The sequence below is a fragment of the Gopherus flavomarginatus genome, chromosome 9, assembly GCF_025201925.1.
Source record: "Gopherus flavomarginatus isolate rGopFla2 chromosome 9, rGopFla2.mat.asm, whole genome shotgun sequence".
Lineage (NCBI taxonomy): Eukaryota > Metazoa > Chordata > Testudines > Testudinidae > Gopherus > Gopherus flavomarginatus.
In genome coordinates, this window is record NC_066625.1 from 33,755,832 (window position 1) to 33,775,896 (window position 20,065).

The 20,065-nt window shown below is 44.8% G+C and overlaps 1 protein-coding gene across 6 annotated transcripts in view; it reads right to left on the reverse strand.

The window, feature by feature from the left end:
• The window catches only part of CREBBP (CREB binding protein), a 195,676-nt gene that overhangs the window by 78,354 nt on the left and 97,257 nt on the right, over positions 1-20,065 (reverse strand). For all 6 annotated transcript variants that reach the window (XM_050968023.1, XM_050968022.1, XM_050968021.1 and 3 more), the window contains 4 exons: positions 15,620-15,869; positions 14,886-14,999; positions 6,106-6,348; positions 5,269-5,368 (listed from right to left, as the gene is read on the reverse strand). In XM_050968023.1, coding sequence (XP_050823980.1) covers positions 5,269-5,368; positions 6,106-6,348; positions 14,886-14,999; positions 15,620-15,869 — 707 coding nt within the window. The remainder of the gene's footprint in view (positions 1-5,268; positions 5,369-6,105; positions 6,349-14,885; positions 15,000-15,619; positions 15,870-20,065) is intronic.

A 20,065-nucleotide genomic window follows, 5' to 3' on the forward strand; every position in this document is an offset into this window, starting at 1 on the left:
GCCCTGCTTGTTGACGTAGTGCATTGCTGTTGTGTTGTCCGTAAGCACTAGAACACAACGGCCCTGTAGATGTTGTTGGAACGTCTGGCAGGCGAGGCTGACTGCTCTCAGCTCCCGGACGTTTATGTGCAAGGACAGCTCTTGAGCTGACCAGAGGTCTTGCGTGCGGCGATGGCCTAGATGTGCCCCCCAGCCAAGAGATGAGGCGTCCATTGTTAGGGACACTGAGGGTTGTCTCAGTTGGAACGGCATCCCTGCGCACACCAGGGAAGGCGTTAGCCACCAGTTGAGGGAGCCTAAGACGGTTTGAGGAACGGTGACGACCATATCTATGGAGTCCCTGCCTGGGCGGTAAATTGAGGCAAGCCAGGCTTGGAGGGGACGCAGGCGTAGTTTGGCGTGCTTGGTTACAGAAGTGCACGCAGCCATGTGACCGAGAAGGCTGAGGCAGGTACGGGCCGAGGTCATCGGGAAAGTTTGAAGGCTTTCTATGGCCGAGACTAGCGTCCGAAACCGGGGTAACGGAAGGGAGCCTGTTGCGAGCTTGGAGTCTAGAATGGCCCCAATGAATTCTATTCTTTGAGTGGGCACCAGAGTGGACTTCTCTAGATTGATCATGAGGCCCAATCGCTCGAATAGGCTCGGGATGGCAGCCATATCTCTGGTGACTTGGGCCTCGGATGTCCCGCGAACCAGCCAGTCGTCTAGGTAAGGAAAGACGCTTATGCGCCGACGACGGAGAAAGGCAGCCACTACCGCCATGCACTTTGTAAACACGCGCTGGGCGGTGGAGAGGCCAAACGGAAGAACCGCAAATTGAAAATGCTGGTGGTGCACCATAAACCGTAGGTACTGTCTGCACGGAGGGTAAATTGAGATGTGAAAGTATGCATCCTTCATGTCGAGAGCAGTGTACCAGTCTCCGGGATCCAAGGATGGGATGATGGTCCCCAATGACACCATGCGGAGCTTCAACTTCTTCAGAAAGACGTTGAGACCGCGCAGGTCTAGGATGGGACGGAGACCTCCTTTTGCCTTGGGAATTAGGAAATATCGGGAGTAAAATCCGTTGCCCCTGAACTCCTCCGGCACCTCCTCTATAGCTCCAATTGAGAGGACCGTGCGAATCTCCTGCCAGATGAATTGCTCGTGAGAGGGGTCCCTGAAGAGGGACGGGGAGGGCGGGTGAGAGGGAGGGGGTGAAACAAATTGAAGGCGGTATCCAAATTCCACCGTGCGTAGGACCCAACGGTCTGAGGTTAATTGGGCCCACGCAGGGAGGAAGGAGGAAAGGCGGTTGGAGAACTGAAGAGGATCCTGGGAAAGGACTGGTGCTCTGCTCTCGGGCGCACCTTCAAAATTTCGATTTTGGTCCCGAAGATGGTTTGGCGGGAGCGTTATTCTGGCCCCCTTGGGAACCTGATTGTCTCCTGCGGTTCCCGTGACCACGGCTCCTGTTAAAGTCTTCTCGTGGCCTGGGCGGGGGATAAGGGCGCTGAGGCTGGGTACAGAAGGACCGTCTTTGGGTTTGCGGAGTATGCATCCCGAGGGAACGCATTATGACTCGATTGTCTTTGAGACTCTGGAGTCTAGGGTCCGTTTTCTGAGAGAAAAGGCCCTGTCCCTCAAACGGAAGGTCCTGAATAGTGTGTTGCAGTTTGGGAGGTAGACCCAAGACCTGCAACCATGATATTCTCCTCATTGTAATGCCCGAGGTCACAGTTCTGGCAGCCGAATCAGCAGCGTCGAGCAAGGCCTGCAGGGAAGTCCGTGCCACTTTCTTCCCCTCCTCCAGAAGGGCTTGGAATTCTGGGCAGGAGTCCTGTGGAACCAGTTCAACGAATTTACCCACCGACTGCCAGGTGTTATAATTGTATCTGCTGAGTAGGGCCTGTTGGTTGGCCACTCGCAGTTGGAGGCGTCCGGTGGAGTAGACTTTACGCCCCAATAGATCCATCCTTATAGCCTCCCGCGATTTTGAGGCAGGAGCTTGTTGGCCATGGAGCTCTCTCTCATTCACAGATTGAACGACCAGAGAGCATGGTGGAGGATGAGTATATAAATATTCGTACTCTTTAGAGGATACCATGTACTTCCTTTCCACGCCTCTGGCCGTAGGAGGGATAGACGCCGGAGATTGCCAAATGGTGTCTGCTTTGGCTTGGATAGACCGTATGAATGGCAAAGCCACGCGAGTTGGCGCATCTGCCGACAATATGTCTATGACCGGGTCCTCCACCTCTGGGACCTCCTCCACCTGGAGGTTGATATTTAAGGCGACTCGCCTTAGAAGGTCCTCGTGGGCTCGGAGGTCAATCGGGGGCGGGCCTGATGAGTTGGTACCAGCCACTGCCTCGTCTGGTGATGAAGAGGAAGACAGACCCGGCATGACTGGATCATGCAGTGACTCCTGTTCTTGAGGAACATCAGGGTCCGGGAACACCCGAGGGTCCGGCCCCAGAGCCGAGTCGTCTGTACCCGCTGGAGGATGGCGGCTAACAGTGGCCTCTGGTGCTCGGTGTTCCGACAGGGCGGAACGAGATGGTACTGCAGGCTCGCCTTGGGCCTGATGATATGCCCAAGGCGTCCAGAAGGACCACTGAGGTGCTTGTTCCATGCCCTGAGCCTCCTGAAGGAGACGGTTCTGCGGGTCTGAGTCCCCATACACGGCGCTGTCAGCGTGCGAAGACTCAGATGGGTGCCGGGATGGCCATGGCGGAGCAGAATGCACGTGAGGAGGGGCCCCATGCGCAGGGTACAGTACATCGTGCCGTGCCGGAGAGCAGTACCGGGAGTCGTACCGGTGCCCAGAGGTTGACCGGGACCTGCGACCAGTGCAGTGCCGGGAGGTCGACCGGGATCGTGAAGCTCGGTGGTGAGAGCGGCTGCGGCGAGAACAGTGCCGGGAGCTGGATCACCGTCTAGAGTACCGGTGCGGGGAGTGGGATCTTGAGCGGTGCCGCAAGTACAACCAGTACCGAGAAGGGGACCGGTACCGGGACTGCGAGCGGTGCCTGGACCGGAACCGGCGGCGAGATCGGGAACGCTGGCAAGACCTCGAGTGGTGCCTGCCTGCGGCATCGATGGAAGGTGGCCTGACCAGGGCCGGCTTCCCCACTGACGCAACAACCCGTACCGGCGGTGCCGGGAGTTGAGGGAGGGTGGCTCTGTTAGAGCAATGAGTTCCCTCACCGTTGAAAAGGTCTCTGGCGTGGTGGGAACGAGAAGCTCTACCGAGGCATGTGCCGGGGAGCTGTCACGCACCAGACTTGACGGCTCTTGCATGGCCGGAATCAATGGTGCCGGGATCGCTGGTGCTGCGGCAATTGTTGGTGCTGGGCGACTCGGTCTTGGCTGATGCTCTGACTGCGGCGCGGGTATTGGAGCCTGTAATAACCTTAGTCCCAGATTTGGACCTTAGCGTCCAAAATCTGGGGGTTAGCATGAAAACCTCCAAGCTTAGTTACCAGCTTGGACCTGGTACCTGCTGCCACCACCCAAAAAATTAGAGTGTTTTGGGGCACTCTGGTCCCTCTGAAAAACCTTCCCTGGGGACCCCAAGACCCAAATCCCTTGAGTCTCACAACAAAGGGAAATAATCCTTTTTCCCTTCCCCCCTCCAGATGCTCCTGGAGAGATACACAGACACAAGCTCTGTGAATCCAAACAGAGTGAATCTCCCTCTCTGTTCCCAATCCTGGAAACAAAAAGTACTTTCCTCTTCACCCAGAGGGAATGCAAAATCAGGCTAGCCACTTCAACACACACAGATCTCCCCTGATTTCTTCCTCCCACCAATTCCCTGGTGAGTACAGACTCAATTTCCCTGCAGTAAAGAAAAACTCCAACAGGTCTTAAAAGAAAGCTTTATATAAAAAAAGAAAGAAAAAATACAAATAGTCTCTCTGTATTAAGATGACACAATACAGGGCAATTTCTTAAAAGAATATTGAATAAACAGCCTTATTCAAAAAGAATACAAATCAAAGCACTCCAGCACTTATATTCATGCAAATACCAAAGAAAAGAAAACCATAGAACTTACTATCTGATCTCTTTGTCCTTACACTTAGAAACAGAAGACTAGAAAGTAGAGCTACTTCTCCAAAGCTCAGAGAAGGCAGGCAGACGGAAAACAAAGACCTTAGACACTCAATTCCCTCCACCCAAAGTTGAAAAAATCCGGTTTCCTGATTGGTCCTCTGGTCAGGTGCTTCAGGTGAAAGAGACATTAACCCTTAGCTATCTGTTTATGACAGAGCCACAGGAGCCTTGGCCTTCTTGGCACGTGGGGAGAGGGAGCAGTGCCGGGCTGTCTTCTGTGCCGGTGCCGGCTGGTGCCAGGGCGTCTTGGCGGTGCCGGCACTCTCCGGTGCCGACGAGGCACTTCTCCCCGGTGCGGACTGTGCGGCACTCAGTGCCGAGGCTGGAGGAGTGAGGGCCGCCTCCATTAGGAGCTGCTTAAGGCGAAAGTCTCGCTCCTTTTTTGTCCGCGGCTTAAATGATTTGCAAATCCGGCACTTATCTGTGAGACGGGATTCCCCCAGGCACTTCAGGCAGGAGTCGTGAGGGTCTCCCGTTGGCATCGGCCGGCGGCAGGCCGAGCACGGTTTGAAGCCCGGTGAACCAGGCATGGGCCTGGGCACTGGGAGAGGGGAAGGGGCTAATCCCCAACCCTCTAAGTATATACACTAACTACGTTAATAAAGGTTAATAAAGTATAAACTACAACTATAACTATACAACTATATATACACAATAAGTACTAGAACGGTGAATAGCTAGGGAAGTGGAGATCAGCTAAGCCACGCTCCTCTGTTCCAACGACCGACACGGGCGGTAAGAAGGAACTGAGGAGCGGATGGGTCGGCAGGGGTATATATCCGGTGCCATAGCGGCACCACACCAGGGGGCGCCCTGCCGACCCGCCGGGTGTTGCTAGGGTAAAAATCTTCCGACGAACGTGCACGCAGCGCACGCACACCTAATTGGAATGGATATGAGCAAGCACTCAAAGAAGAATAAAATTTTCTACTTTTAGAAATGCATTTTCAAGTCAAAAGTTTGAAGAAAAATTGTGCTGGGAGCTGTGCAGGTTTGAAATGGCAATGGGGGTGGGAAAGCGTGTGGCCAAAGAGCAGCATTAATTGTTACAACAGAAGATACGACGATAAAATCATATCGCACAATGCATATTCTTCATTTAAAAACTTACACTCTATGCAAACAAATCTTTAAAATAGCAAGAATATAAAATGCGTGCATTACTTCGTTGTCCCCAGGGATGTTGGAAGAGTAGTTTCTGAGATTAAACTAGCTTGCTGGTCTGTTGTTATCCCTCCTGCAGAAAGGTTCATCTGGTTAGCTCCTTTGGGAAAAAATGAAACAAAACTGGTGTCCTTAGGTATTACTTCAGAATTTTGATAATAAATGTCACATAAATGGCATTTTGATCTTGGTTAAGAAATGAGAAATAAACTTTTTTTTTTTGTTATATATGATAAACACGTGTGCATGAACATCTAATTCTTGTGGCATTTCCTGAAATAAACTACTCATCAACGGAAATTAGAAATACTATAATTTTTGGCACACTTGTTTTCATTATAAAACTGACAGTTAAAATTCTAAAGTCATGAGATCTGAGATGAGCTTACATAACCACAAGAGAGAACATAACAGTGCTGACAATTTATCCATCATATTGACTCAGTCTATCTAGTATCTGCTGAAGCGGAACAATCTTAATATGGGTGATTTACATGCTTTATTAAACAAGATAAAATCCATAAGGAATTATGCCTAAATACAAACAGCACTATGAGCAACAACAAAATCTGTGATATGTTTAACTGCTAATCATACTTTTCCGAAAGTAGCTATCATCAGCTATATCTGGCATAAACTGAACTTCCTACTTTTCTAACAGATTGAATGAACGTATGCTTAAAGATAAAATTTTGTTTCATTACTCAATCTAAACAAAAAAGTCATTATCTATATGCAATCATATCAGTATGCCTGAACTTTCCTCATTTTCTGGATTAGGCTGCAATTAAGTTTATTATTACAGAACACATTTCTACTGCTATTTTCTTCACCTACCTAGTGGATTTATGGTCCTCATTTGCTGGTGAGCTTGAGGCTGTGCTGGTTGTTGGCCTTGTACCTGCGGCTGCAACTGTGTCTGTGGCTGGTTGCCATATGGTAGTCCAAGAGCAGCATAGGCTCGCTGCATGGAGCTGGGGTCAATCGGATTAGGATTACTTAATGAAGGAGTACTCTGCTGGCCCGTTCCAACAGAGCCAATTGAATTCTGGATTCCACCAGCTGGAGACCCAAGAAGGGCTAAAAAATTAAAAAGATACAATAAAAAAGGGAGGTGGAGTGTGGGATTAATGAGGTAAGAGAAAAAAGTCCAAATGAGATTGATACAGCAATAGAAGGCATCTTTCATGCAAGTAAATGAAATATGATATATATATATATCCACACACACATTTTAGTTTAAATAAACTTGGGCTTTCCTATCGTCTGAAGAGCCAAATTAGAGAAACAAGTTTCAGTCCTACACAATATGAGACTCTCTTGCTTTGAAGTACTGATTTTAGGTTCAAGACCAAACCAGCTGCCTAATGCATGTGCAGTCAATGGAGAGGAGAGAGAGAATCTTAAAAGAGAAAAGCATATTAGAACTCTCAAAAAAAAAAAATCTACTGGCCCATTTCTTGCAATGCAAAGATGTCAACTGTGCTATAAATCTGGGCAACCTAGCTTCTAGGTGTATCTGACAGAGTTCTTCACTTTCCTTTCAAATGGATTCTTAAGGGAGACACCGGATTTGAGGGCAAGCTGTGAGAAGAAATGGTTTGGCCCATTTTCAGCTGAAAATCACAGATCTTATAGAAGGAGAATTCCAGCTTGTACAGCTTCCGAAATGACCTTGGGATTGTTGTAGAAGCATGTAGATCAGCACAATCTATCTTGACTATCTTTATGATAGAAAGGTGAACTGAAAGGGAGTCATCTCTGGAGGAGGAATATCATGGGGGTCTCACTCTCCATTACTGTAAGTTAGAGTGCCTCAGTCATGTAGGAAACTAGGTAAGCCTACTCCTCTAGAGAGGGGCATTTGGGTGACTTAGATTTGGAGGATCTTCTTCCAGCCCTTCTGTGTCCAGTTTCCCATCATCCTCTGGAGAGACCTGTCTCTCCCCACTTTTTTTTGGGGGGGGGTGGGGGGGGAGAGGAAGAGGACTCTTCCATAGGCCTTTTCTTACCTCTTCCCCAAAAGGCCTGTCACCTGCCATTACCCATTTTCTCCATCTGGAGAGGCAAGCAAATTGTGTCACAGGTGGAGTTGAGTTTAGTTCCCTTTAAAGGGCCCAGCTACCAAGTGACATCAGTTTTCTGAAGACTCTATAGGCCTGCCTCAAAAATTCAACACAGAACCTGAGGCAGCAGCTGGAAGAGGAGTCAATCCCTTCATGTTCACAATTCTGAGCTTCTGCGAATGGGATTGTGAGGTTAACAGGATTTGTGAAGATGCCTCATCTTTGGCACTGGGGTCTGGAAAGCATAAGTCAGATCAAACTATGCCAAAGTGTCTTTAGGCTCAGAACACTCTTCTAGATTCAGACTCAGCTGAGTGCGACCAGGATCTCAGACCGGATTCCGCTGGCATTTCTGCTCCTAAGACAGATACTCACATGGCCTCGTCTAAGAAGCTTAGTCTGAGTCAGCTCTCCTGGGTGTAACAAAGGTGAGTAGAAATGGATTTATGAATTGAGCACCAATCTGAAAGGTGCCCGTTTCTTAAACCAAAGACATCCTGTGTGGTTCTCCAAGAGAGATGTTAAATTCTCACGAGAGGCACTGTTTGAAGCCTACTGTCTTAGTTTCTACCAATATAGGAGCACCCACATCAGTGCTGAGGAAACTCAATGGAACCTAAAGAAAACGTAAACACTCAACAGAGGAAAACTAACACTGTTTTTAATAATAATTAACTATTTTAATGAAAAAGCAAAGTTTTCCCAAGGAGAAGAAAAGAAGAGGACTAACAATGAAGCAATGGACATCATTTCTAGATTGTTGCTAATGATGGTCAAGAAGAAGAGAGTGGTGGTTGGGGTTATGCCCCTTCATATGCCCTGAGATAGTGGGACACTAGCATATAGGCAGCATGCATGCAGTTTCGAAGGACAGTGTACTTCAAAAGTTTCAAGCTTACGTGCATGTTTACCAAAGCAGAAAAAACTTGCAGCAATAGTGGTTTTTTCCTTCATTTAAAAAACAAAAACCTTCCAACCTATATCCATGACACTTGCTCACAGTCGAAGTCTCCTCCTAGCTTCCAGTCCCAGTCTTCGTCCTCAAGCAGGCAGGATCCAGACTCCCACCACATGGCTTCCAAACCCATAGTCCTTGCCCAACCAGTTCCATTCTCCACCCCCAGCTTTTAGTCCCAGCTTTGCTGCCCAAGCAATCCCAGACTACTCCTCACTCCTCCACTACAGCCTCCCCACCAACTTCTGGTCACAGTTTCTCTCCCCAAACTCCAGTCCCAGACTCCTTGTCTCACCCTTCTCTCCCTCACCCTCACTTTTGTCCCCTTTGCAGTTGAATCACACCATTTCCTCCTCAGACATGATGCTTAAGTGCCAGCATGGGATCATTGAGAGTACAGGAAATACAGAGTCTCTGCTTTCAGTTCTGGTGCCCGGCCCCACCCTGGCCCACAGAAACTGGGAACATTCATTACAGGGTAAGTATTCTTGTCCCCACAGCCCTTGGCTGGAGCATGCACAGTCGCTCTATGAGGATGGCACATGTGAATATCAAATCACATGTAGGAGTTGTGAGGGGATGCAGAGTCCTCAGTTGCTCTGTAGGGATGGCGTATGTGAGGTTGGGCAACACTAGGAGTAGTGAGGCTCATGTAGGCTTAGTGAGTACAGAATCTTCAGAGATTTAACTGCTAAAAATCAACGAAGTCTCTGCTGAGACTGTGTGAATTGCAATTTTTCATAGGTTCGTAAGCTAGTCCAAATGTGCACAAATTTTCAAGGGACAGAAGTAGTCATCTCTTTAACATCCCCTTGCCAAATTAAGCCCCTACTTCAAAGCATGGAGGCACCAGACATGTCCAAAAGGTCAAGATTTTTTTTTTTAAATATGGGCACAGCAATGCAATTTTCCCTAGCCTCATTCTTGGAAATTTCTTAACCATTTTATCTGAAATTTTCCAAAAAAAGCTCAAGCTGACACAGACACTTGGCATGGAAAACTTTAGTCCAAATGGCTAAAAGTTTTTCAAAGGATAAGCAACTGAAAACAGGGTCTTATAAGAGGAAGTGTCATACAACTGTAATAATAGGTGGTGCTACCTCTAATAATAAAAATAAGTAACCATATATACTCAATCACAAGCCGGTTCGTTTACAAGCCGACTCTCCCCACCCCCAAGATGGATAAGTAAAAATGGAAATTTTTTATAACCTCTTCATAAGCCGATCCTATAATTCAGGGGTCAGCAAACTTTGGCTCCTGGGCCATTAGGATAAGCCACTGGTGGGCCGAGATGGTTTGTTTACCTTGAGCAGCTGCAGGCACGGAGGTAAAACCTAAGTAAACAGTGTCCCAGTGTGCCAGCTGCTTACACTGACAGGCTGGGAACACAACTAGTGGGGAAACTTATTTTTGGGTGTGTGCACGCGCGCAGAGCTGGGAGTCAGGGGAGTAACCCCTGTGACCACCCCCTACATGACCCCCACCCCTAGCCCGGGACCCCCAGACTCTCCCCATCCCATCCCTTCCCACCTTAGCTGGGGAGGATGTCTCTTGCCTCGCTGGAGCTGCTTCAGCAGGCTCAGCAGCGTGGCGGGCCAGACTGGGTGGCGCAGCCGCAGCATGTTCCAGCGGGCTGGACCAGGCGGCACAGCTACAGCGTACTCCAGCAGGCCGGGCAGTGCGACCACAGCCTGCTCTGGGGGGCAGGGCCGAGCGGCACATCTGCAGCCTGCCAGTCCCGCAGCTGCTTCAGAGACTGGGGGGAGAGCAGCGTGGCCAGAAGTGGAGAGACTCTGGCCTCATCTCTTCCCTTCTGGCTCTGTTGGCTGTGCTGCCTCTCCTTGCCCTCTTTGTTGGGGGGAGGGGCTCTGTCCCACTTCTCCCTTTCTGTACCCATTCATAATCCAACTCCCGTCTCTGGTGCTTCCCTTTTTTACTAAAAAAATTCGGCTTATGAACGAGTATATAAGGGTACTTAAGATTACATTTTATATCAAGGATGTAGTTGAAATCAGATACATACATTCCTTGTAGAAAATCCAAAACATTCAGAGACTTCAGTAAGATACCCTAAAAAGATATAGCTTAACACCACTCATTTGATAAGCATGTGAGGCACTGGATTCTTGCAGCAATATAGAGGGTTCCAGAAATGAAAAGGTTTACACATGCACAGGTGTAAAGATTTTAGAAAATCTGCTACAGTGGATCATGAAGATCTTGGGAATTGGGGTTGGAGGCTAGGTAGATGCATTTGTCCCAGGAGTGAGAAAGGTTAATGAAATGGGGGAGTGTCTGGCTGGAACATGAGTTACTACAGGGTATAAGAAGATTTCAGAATCTTGGGGATCAGCAAGTGTGAGGTGGTTGTTACAGGGAGGAGGTATCCACCAGATCTTCCTACGTTTTGTGCTCTTTCCCCCTTTAAGCTGCCCCTTCCCTATCTTTAAAAGATAGTTCTGAGAACCAACATGCATCTGTGCTGTATTTGTATATAGCATCTCTGCTTCAAAATGATCCTCTAGAACTCAAAAGGAGTTTGAACTGTTCCAGATACCAGTGAGGTGTGACTGATCCAGCATGCTCCAAAATTGGGAAGCACAGACTCAAAAATTCAGAAGATGGAGCCACATAAAAGCCCAGCACAGATGCAACAGGGATTCAAAGTTCAAATTTTAAGACAGATAATGTAACAGGGCTACAGATTCTAGTACTCTCATGGCTCACCAGATGGCTATCCTGATCCTGAAACATTACCCTGTTTGCATCACAACTTGATAGAGAAGTAAAAGTTACTGCTCTTTCCATTCCTTTCTTTTTCAGTTTTTTCCATCATTTTCTGCCATGGACATTTTTAACAATTACGGGAGATGTGACAAGCAATCACATCTAAAAGCAAGCATAATTTAATTTGGGATGTTGTGAACCAGCACACCAATGTTTAGCAACATGATACCTGAGGATGTAAACAATGTGCCAATTTTCAGATGCACCTCATTAATTTAACTGAATTTTAATATTACATTAAGAGGGCCTAAAGCGTGAGACAGGTGCGCCTTTGTGTTCTAAATCTAAATAAATAAAATGTAAATATTCACAAACTTAATTTTTTTAGCTTTGTACAAGCCACGAGAAGTCATGCGTATCACTTAGACATGCATTTCAGATTGAAGAATTTTGCACATCAGTGCACTGTTAGGCAGTAAGTACTAATGGTGAGTAGTGTTGAATTACGAACAAATTGAGGAAAAGGAGGTAGGATCTGAGATTTGCATTGCCTTCCTCTTCCAAGAAAAAAAGGAAAATTCTGCAGTTACCCTCCATCTTTCTGTTGCATCCAAGCCAATACATCTTACTCAGAGATCTAATAACAAAAAGACTGCTTTTTACGTAACATTTATTTTAATTCAAGTGCTTTTACTGGTTTGATAAATCACACAAGTGACAAAACAATGAATGTATGAACAATGCACAGCCAAGTATTCTGCAGTGACTTAAATTAGAAGATCACCATGATAACACCTGCATTATGACTGCTAGAAACTCTGTAGTTAGTAACTTGAGAGCAAATGCTGTGAATGGATTTCTCACCGGATTTGATCAGACATTAAAGCTGCTATTTTTTAAATTAAAACTATCAGCAAATGCCTCAAAAATCAGTTATCGCAGAAATGAATCACTAGCAATTAGCCATGCCTAAAAGAATGTGAGACCAGGGAGGAGACTAGTAAAACTAGCAACAGTCAGCATAAAAGGGCTAATTATATTCCTCAAAACTCATTAATTTATATTATCTATTCATAGGAATGGCCTAACTGGGTCAGACCAATCATCCATCTGGCCCACTAACCAGTCTTCCAGCAGTGGCCAATATCAGGTGCTTCAGAGGGAATGAACAGAGCAGGCAATTATTGAGTGATCAACTCCCTGTAATCCACTCTGAACTTCTGGTAGTCAGAGGCTAGGGACACCCAGAACACAGTTTTGCATCCATGACCATCTTGGCTAATAGCCATTGAGTGGTCTATCCTCCTAGAACTTATCTAGCTCTTTTTGAACCATGTTATTATTTTGGCCTTCACAACATCCCCTGGCAACAAGTTCCACAGGTTGACTATACGTCGTGTGAAGAAGTACTTCCTTTTGTTTGTTTTAAACCTGCTGCCTATTCATTTCATTGAGTGACCCCCTGCTTCTTGTGTTATATGAAGGGGTAAATAACACTTCCTTATTCACTTTCTCCACATCATTCATAATTTTATAGACCTCTATCACATCCCCCCTTAGTAGTTTATTTTCAAAGCTGAATAGTTCCAGTCTTTTTAACCTCTCCAGACGTTCCAACCCCCTAATCATTTTTGTTGTCCTTCTCTGTATCTTTTCCCAATTTTAATATATCTTTGAGATGAGGTGACCAGAACTGTATGTAATATTCAAGATGTGAGCATACCATGCATTTATATAGCGACACTATGATATTTTCTGTCTTATTATCTATCCCTTTCCTAAAGGTTCCTAATATTCGGTTAGTTTGTTTGACTGCTGCTGCACATTGAGTAGATGTGTTATTCACAATGATTCCAAGATCTTTTTCCTGAGTATATTACATTGCCCAATGGGCATTATTTTGCATTTATCAATATTGCCCAGTCACTCAGTTGTGAGAGATCCCTTTGTAAGTCTTTGTGGACTTGACTTAACTATCTTGAGTAATTTTGTATCATCTGCAAGCTTTGCCACCTCACTGTTCACCTCTTTTTCCAGATCATTTAGGAATATGTTGAACAGCACTTGCCCCAGTACAGATTCCTGGGGGACATCACTATTTACCTCTCTCCATTCCAAAAACTGACTATTTATTTCTACCCTTTGCATCCTATCTTTTAACTAGTTATGATCCACGAGAGGACCTTTCCTGTTATCCCATGACTGCTTACTTTGCCTAAGAGCCTTCGGTGAGGGATCTTGTCAACAGCTTTCTGAAAGTCCAAGTACACTATATCCATTGAATCACCCTTGTCCACAGACTTGTTGACCTCTTCAAAGAATTCTAATAGATTTGTGAGGCATGATTTCCCTTTACAAAAACCATGTTGACTCTTCCCCAACAAACTGTGTTAATCTTTCTGTCTGATCATTCTGTTCTTTACTATAGTTTCAATCAATTTGCGTGGTACTGAAGTTAGGCTTACCAGCACATAATTGCCAGGATCGCCTCTGGAGCCTTTTTAAAAAATTGGTGACAAATTAGCTATCCTCCAGTCATCTGATACCAGAGGCTGATTTAAGAGATAGCTTACATACCACAGTTGTTAGTTCTGCAATTTCATATCTGAGCTCCTTTAGAACTCTTGGGTGAATGCCAACTGTCCTGGTGACTTATTACTGTTTAAATGTATCAACTTGGTCCAAATTTATCAAGATGTTCCAAATCTGAGTAACTTGCGCAGGAATTTTTTAACCTAAGCTAACGTAAACATAAGAGAATGGTAGAATCACTTTTTTGGTAGCTTCTTTCCAGTCTTAACTCCCTTTGCCTTCAGTGAAACTCTTCCACCTCTTTCTTACATGGCTTATTAGCTTGCCTCACTTTCCTTGTGATCTCAGCCTAAAGCAGAACTAAGTAGAGCTCTTTCAAAGTACAACTACTCAACTATGCAGTTCTTCCCTGACCCTTAGTTATTTCCCACCACCTCCCTCGATGACTTGAGACTTTTCTTTTATAGCCTTTTCAAATTTACTTTTTGTGTGATACCATTTAACAGACTGTAGCATGCACACTATTAGATCTTCTATCTCCGTTTATTTTAATCCTGCCCAGCAACCCTTTAAAACCCACCAATATAATTTCAACAATTATCTGCTTCGAGGACACCCCCACAAAAGACCCTAAGTTGAAAAATAAATATTACCTAACTGTAATATTAAGCTATTATGGTGGAGTTCACAAATTATTATGGTGGAGTTCGCAAGAAGGTTTACTAGAATTTCAGCCATTCAGTCCGTTTCTTTAGGGTAAATACACAATACAATGCAGTTTTACTTCTTAGGATTAATCGCTGGGACACATGCATGGGACCTGCCTCTCCACAAACGTGTTTCCATTTATGCAAATGTGTTTGTCCTACATTGATCAATGGCACCCTTGGCTAAGGACCAGACTTGAAATTATTTCTGATATTATGAAACATAGGAACGAATCTTACTTCGTCTCAAGTGCCATCTGTGCGCAGATAATGAATCGCACAATTTATGGGAATAATAAACTAGACCCACTAATAATTTGAATGACCTACCTTAATACAAAATGACAGCTAGAAGTTGTCCTGTCTTGGCAAAATGGATGTTGTCTTTCTGGACTGGGAATTTCCCTTTGTCACAAATCAAGTATTCAAAGTAATGATTTGAATATAATGACCAAAAAGGGGACAGCCCAAATGTATTTTTATAACAGAATATCATATACAGCAAATGAGTTTATCAAACCACTATAACTCAAAGTCCTACATAGTACTGTATATTTGATTCAGTCTGTTTTATCTATGTTATTCTAACGTTTGTACAGTAGCTGAAAAATAGAAATGATCACTTACGTTGTTGGTTTCTTTTGTCACTGGCATTTTTCAAAGGGAGGCACACAGGACAATCATGCCGAGTACAATTCTTCCAGTGAGAGATGATTTGTCGTGAAGATGCACAATGAGCAACTATCAAAAAAGTGAAGCAATAAAATTTAGCTTTAAATCTGGTTTTATGTCTCTGAATAAACTCATTCCATTTCCAATACCCTCAATTTTCTTTACTAAATAGTGCTATAAACACCAAAATCCCAAATACAACTCAACAAAATATCAGGACTTGAACAAATAATGAACACCTCTTTCTCTGGAAAGTACATTAATAAGTATGCTGCTCTGAGATGCAGAAAACTAGTTCAGCTGCTCTGAAATGAAGGAAACTAGTTCAACAACAATCTAATGGCTTCCACATGCTAAGCTAGCAGAGATCAGGTACGCTGCAGATGTGACATCCTTGATCTGTAATGGGAGAAGTGAAACATGCTACTCTTTCAGGAGTAAAATAGTATCAACAGTGACCTTGAAAGACTAAATATTTTATTCTTTCTGATAAGAACAACTGTATGATGGCGGTAACAAGTGGCAACACCGGAAGAGGAAAAAGGCAAAAAGGCGTAGCAGATATTTAAAGAAAGGGACTTTTATGCCAGGGGAAAAAGTCACTGTCAGCTGGCAAAAACAGCAGAGAAAAAACCCACTGAGAGTAGTAAAGAACTCTTCTATTGACCGTCTGAAAAATTTGCTCTTACCTTGACAGGCTTTCCCAGCTTGACAATGTGTCATGTGGTTGAGGACATTCTTCATGGTTCGACAGTGTGGGAGAGCACAGGCTCGCACCTCTCCATTTGCTTGCTCTCGTCTCTGACATTTGTGGGCATGAAGCAGTAGAACCAGTTGCTGCTGTATCAGTTTGCGTTTCTCAGGATCTGCTGTTGGTCCAGCTGCCATTGCTTGTGTTGGTACAATGCCCACCTGCTGTACCTGGGTTTGCATCTGTGACTATGAGAAAACATTTTGTTTTCATATGTTATCAAGTAAATTTCCACATAAATGTAACTGAGATCAGCATTAATGTGTAAGATAAAACAGGTGAAACTTGATTTCAACGAGAGAAGAGTGTGCTCATCACTTGGAAACAAGACAGTTATTTAAGAGTCTAAATATAGATTTAGTCACCCATTTTCAAAAGTCAGAGATTATTCCTATCTTGATAACATTTAGCCAACCTGGAAAAGTAACCTGCTGTTGCTAGATTCTTTATAGTGAAAAGTATTTCTGCCTCTCCTGTTAAAATTTTGATGCCTTCATCCTCAGCAAGGACAGCACTCTGTATCTACTCTCAAACTGACAGCTTTAGTATCTAATGGCATTACACACATTCAGGAGGCCATGTGGCCAAAGAAAGAGACAGATCCACACTGTTGCTCAACGTCTGTGAGTGTCTTATCAAACTGTTCATGGCATGGAATCTGTTTGCAGGGAGATAGGAACTGGCTGCAGTTGAATCCAGGGTCACCACTATAAACTCTATGAGCTACACAGGAGTCAGAATAGATTTTTCCATGTATACGCAGATTCCAAGGATGCCGGGAAGTAGAGCAAGGATAAGGTTGCTGACTGAACTTCCGATGGGCATCTGCCTGTTTGAAGCCAGTGGTCCAAGTGAAAGAAGATGGTGTAGCCATTTTCTCTCATGTGTGCTACTAACATTAAGACAACATTCATGAAGACCCTGGATGCCGTTGCCAGCCTGTACTGTGGTACTCTGAACTGGCAGTGCTCCTGCCGCACCAGAAACCTCAGGAATCCTTTGAGGGATCGGTCAGTGGGTCCATTTGACAAGAATCATTTTTCACGTCAAGAGCTGCAAACCATGGGTCCTTCTCCAAGGAGAGAATTATTGATGCCAGCATAACCATGCAGAATTTTAGTTTGAGAATAAAAATGATGTCAAGAATGGGCCTCCGTCCTCCCTTTTTCTTGGGAACTAAGAAATACAATAAAACTCTTTCCCTTGATGCTGATATGGCACTTTGTCTATAGCTCCTCATTCAAGGAAAAATTCCACCTCCTGCTGAAGGGTCTCCTCATGGGAGGAGGTGGGTAAACAAAGTTGATTGTGTAGCCAGACTGGATGGTATCTAGGACTCACAGGTCCACTGTTATAGCCCTCCAGTTGAGGGCAAGGTATAGAATCATAGAAGACTAGGGTTGGAAGGGACCTCAGAAGGTCATCTAGTCCAAACCCCTGTTCAAAGCAGGACCAATCCCCAGTCAGATTTTTGCCCCATATCCCTAAGTGGCCCCCTCAAGGATTGAACTCACAACCCTGGGTTTAGCAGGCTGATGCTCAAATCACTGAGCTATCTCTCCCCCTCACAAAGCCACCAAAATGGACTACAGAAACAGGTGGGAATGGCCTCATAAGGTGGCAGCTCTCAAGCATCCTGTCAAAAATAGCTTTTAGCAGGTGGTTGAGGTTGGTTGGCTATCACCAAGGTGGATAGTTTGGCATACCTTGTCATCTGTACTCTGATACTTGTGTGGTGGTTCATATTCTTATTGGTGATAGAAAGGCTGTGAAAGGAGTCTCTGCTTATAAACCTGTTTATGATGATGCTTCTTTGGGGCTCATGAATACCCAGAAAGAGGAGGGCTGTTCTGGAGTCTTTTAATGAGCACAAAGACTTGTCTATTTTCTTGCTGAAAAGACCTCTATGGTGTTCTGAATCTCCCTGGGGAACCCCAAAGTGTGAAACAATAAACTACATTACTACTGTGGTATCAGATGTGTCCACAGCTAAAATCTTATTGCAAGCTGCACAGAGGCTACCTTCCTTAACAAGGGTTTGGAATTGGGCCCTGTCCTCCTGGGGGAGTTTGTCTTTGAACTCCAGGAACTTCAAGTAGTTCATAAAGTCATATTTTGCTAACAGGCACTGGTAGTTAGAGATGCTGAGAACTGAATGCTAGTGGATGTGAATACCTTCCTCCTCAGAAGATCCAGGCCTTTCACTCCCTTGTCCACAGGGATGGCTTTAGGGTGTTGCTACCTGGATTCATCTGTGGCTGCTTGTACTACTAGGGATTTGGGGGCAGAGAAGGTGAACAAGAATTCTTCCCCTTTTGCAGGTATGAAAGTAATGTTTCTCAGCCCTTTTAAGGGTAGAGTACAGTACAAGTGTATGCTATACCACTCTAATTGCCTAGGAGGAGAGGGACAATGTGGCACTCTGCTAGAATGCACAGATCCAAGCTGTGATGTATAAAGATTCCAAGGACTGCAATAGGGCCGGTATGAAGGGTTGAACATTGGTTTGGTGTGGGGGAAGGCACGAGGTATCCATGATCCCTTGGAGAGTAATCCTACTTGCATGGAGGATGGGTCCAGGAAACTCTCAAAAAACCTGTCTGGACTAACCTCTCTGGGAGATGGTAGTTTGTCCTGGACATTGGATTCAGCCAACAAGGCAGCTGGATCTATCTCCATCAGAGGTACTACTGGTACCAGTGGAAGCAAACTCTGGCTCATGGATGGATAATGGGTAGATTTATCTGATCCAGCCTCTGCTTCAGAACTCATGCTTGGAGGTACGCTGCTCGAGGACTGTAGCAGTTGTATAGGGGCATCTCCTGGCATGAATCTGACTGGGTCTCATGGCTTTCTCCATGAGGTACCTCCTCAGTCAGAGCTCTTATCCCTGTCAGGTCTGGGGTGGGAAGTAAAGCAGTAAAGGCAGTACTGTTGGTAGTTGCTGACTGAGAAGGAGCAAGAACACAAGATAGTTTTTAAATCATGTGATTCTGGGCACAGTCCTACTCTCAAAACGTAAGAGAGATGGTCCCTGGGGTGGGGAAAAACAAAGCTACACTAACTATAAGAATACTATGAAAACACTAACATCATTTACAATTATATTTAGAGAGATTAAGACAATGAGAGAATAGCTCCGGGCTGAGGATTCAGACTCAGGCCAGACAGCAGTGAAAAGAAACTGAAGAGATGGCCGATTCACACCTCCCCTTATAGTCTCAGTGCTGAGCACAAGGAAATCCAATATGCAGCTGTGGACCAATGGAAGCTACTTGCAAGATTTTCTGGTCTTAGGTGCATGGTGCACTCTCATATTTAATTTGTGGAATACACACCAGGACCAGCACTCAAAGGAAATTCCACGTTTCCCTCCCTACTCCTAACCTGATAGTCCCATTTGTACATCCAAGAATCACATTAGTCCTCTTAGTCACAACTTTTCACTGGCAGCTTTTGCTCAGTTGGTTATAATAGTCAGGATTACACATTGCTTAATTTCACTGCATGACAGAAAACTCAATTACTGGGAAGATATTTTGTTAAATTATAGTTGCTTTAAAATACTACTGAAAATTGAGCTGAGCCACAGAAACTTTTTGTAGACAACATCTAAAATTATTTGAGCTCTTTATATACTCCCCTACAGGCAGGGTGAAACCTTCTCAATTTCATCATTTCTTCTACCAAAATCACTACATTATGCAAAACGAAAAGAAACAACCGTGTTTATTGAGAGCGAGCATAGAGGAACATGCAAGATCAAATGCAGAGATTCAGCAGACTAAGTATGCTATATAACATTCTGACAAACTGTTAAACCAGAAGGAGAAGAGCTGCTCCAATTCACATTAGAGAAAACAACTGAGAAAGCTAAGGACTGGATGGTTATATTAGCTCTTTAATTAATATTCTTGAACTCCATCTGCTGGTCAGAAGAGTAATTGTAAAATCTAAACTTGTATTTGTAATGTACAGTAGCCAAACCCCCAGGCATATCAATCATTGTCTAACCAGCCCACTGAGAACATTATAGATGTATCTGTGATTCCTTGAAGAAAATACTCCTAAGCCTTGATTCATGCAGAAATGGATGCACTGAAAAAATTGGGTCAGCCTGATAGAAAAAATGCAAAAAGGCACTCTGTTACTCAGTCTTATAGCCAATGTGCTGGGGTTTGCAAAACAGTCTGACAAATAAAGGGTGGTCACAAAAACTCATGTAGCTCAGTTGCACAGTGCTGTGAATGCCATAACTCGCAGAATGTTGCTTAATTCCTTCTTTTAATAATATAGGGTGGAATCACACCTCAATATCCCCAATAGAAGCATGAGTCATGATGCTTGATCCACCATTACAACTCTAAAACAAAGACAACTAAAA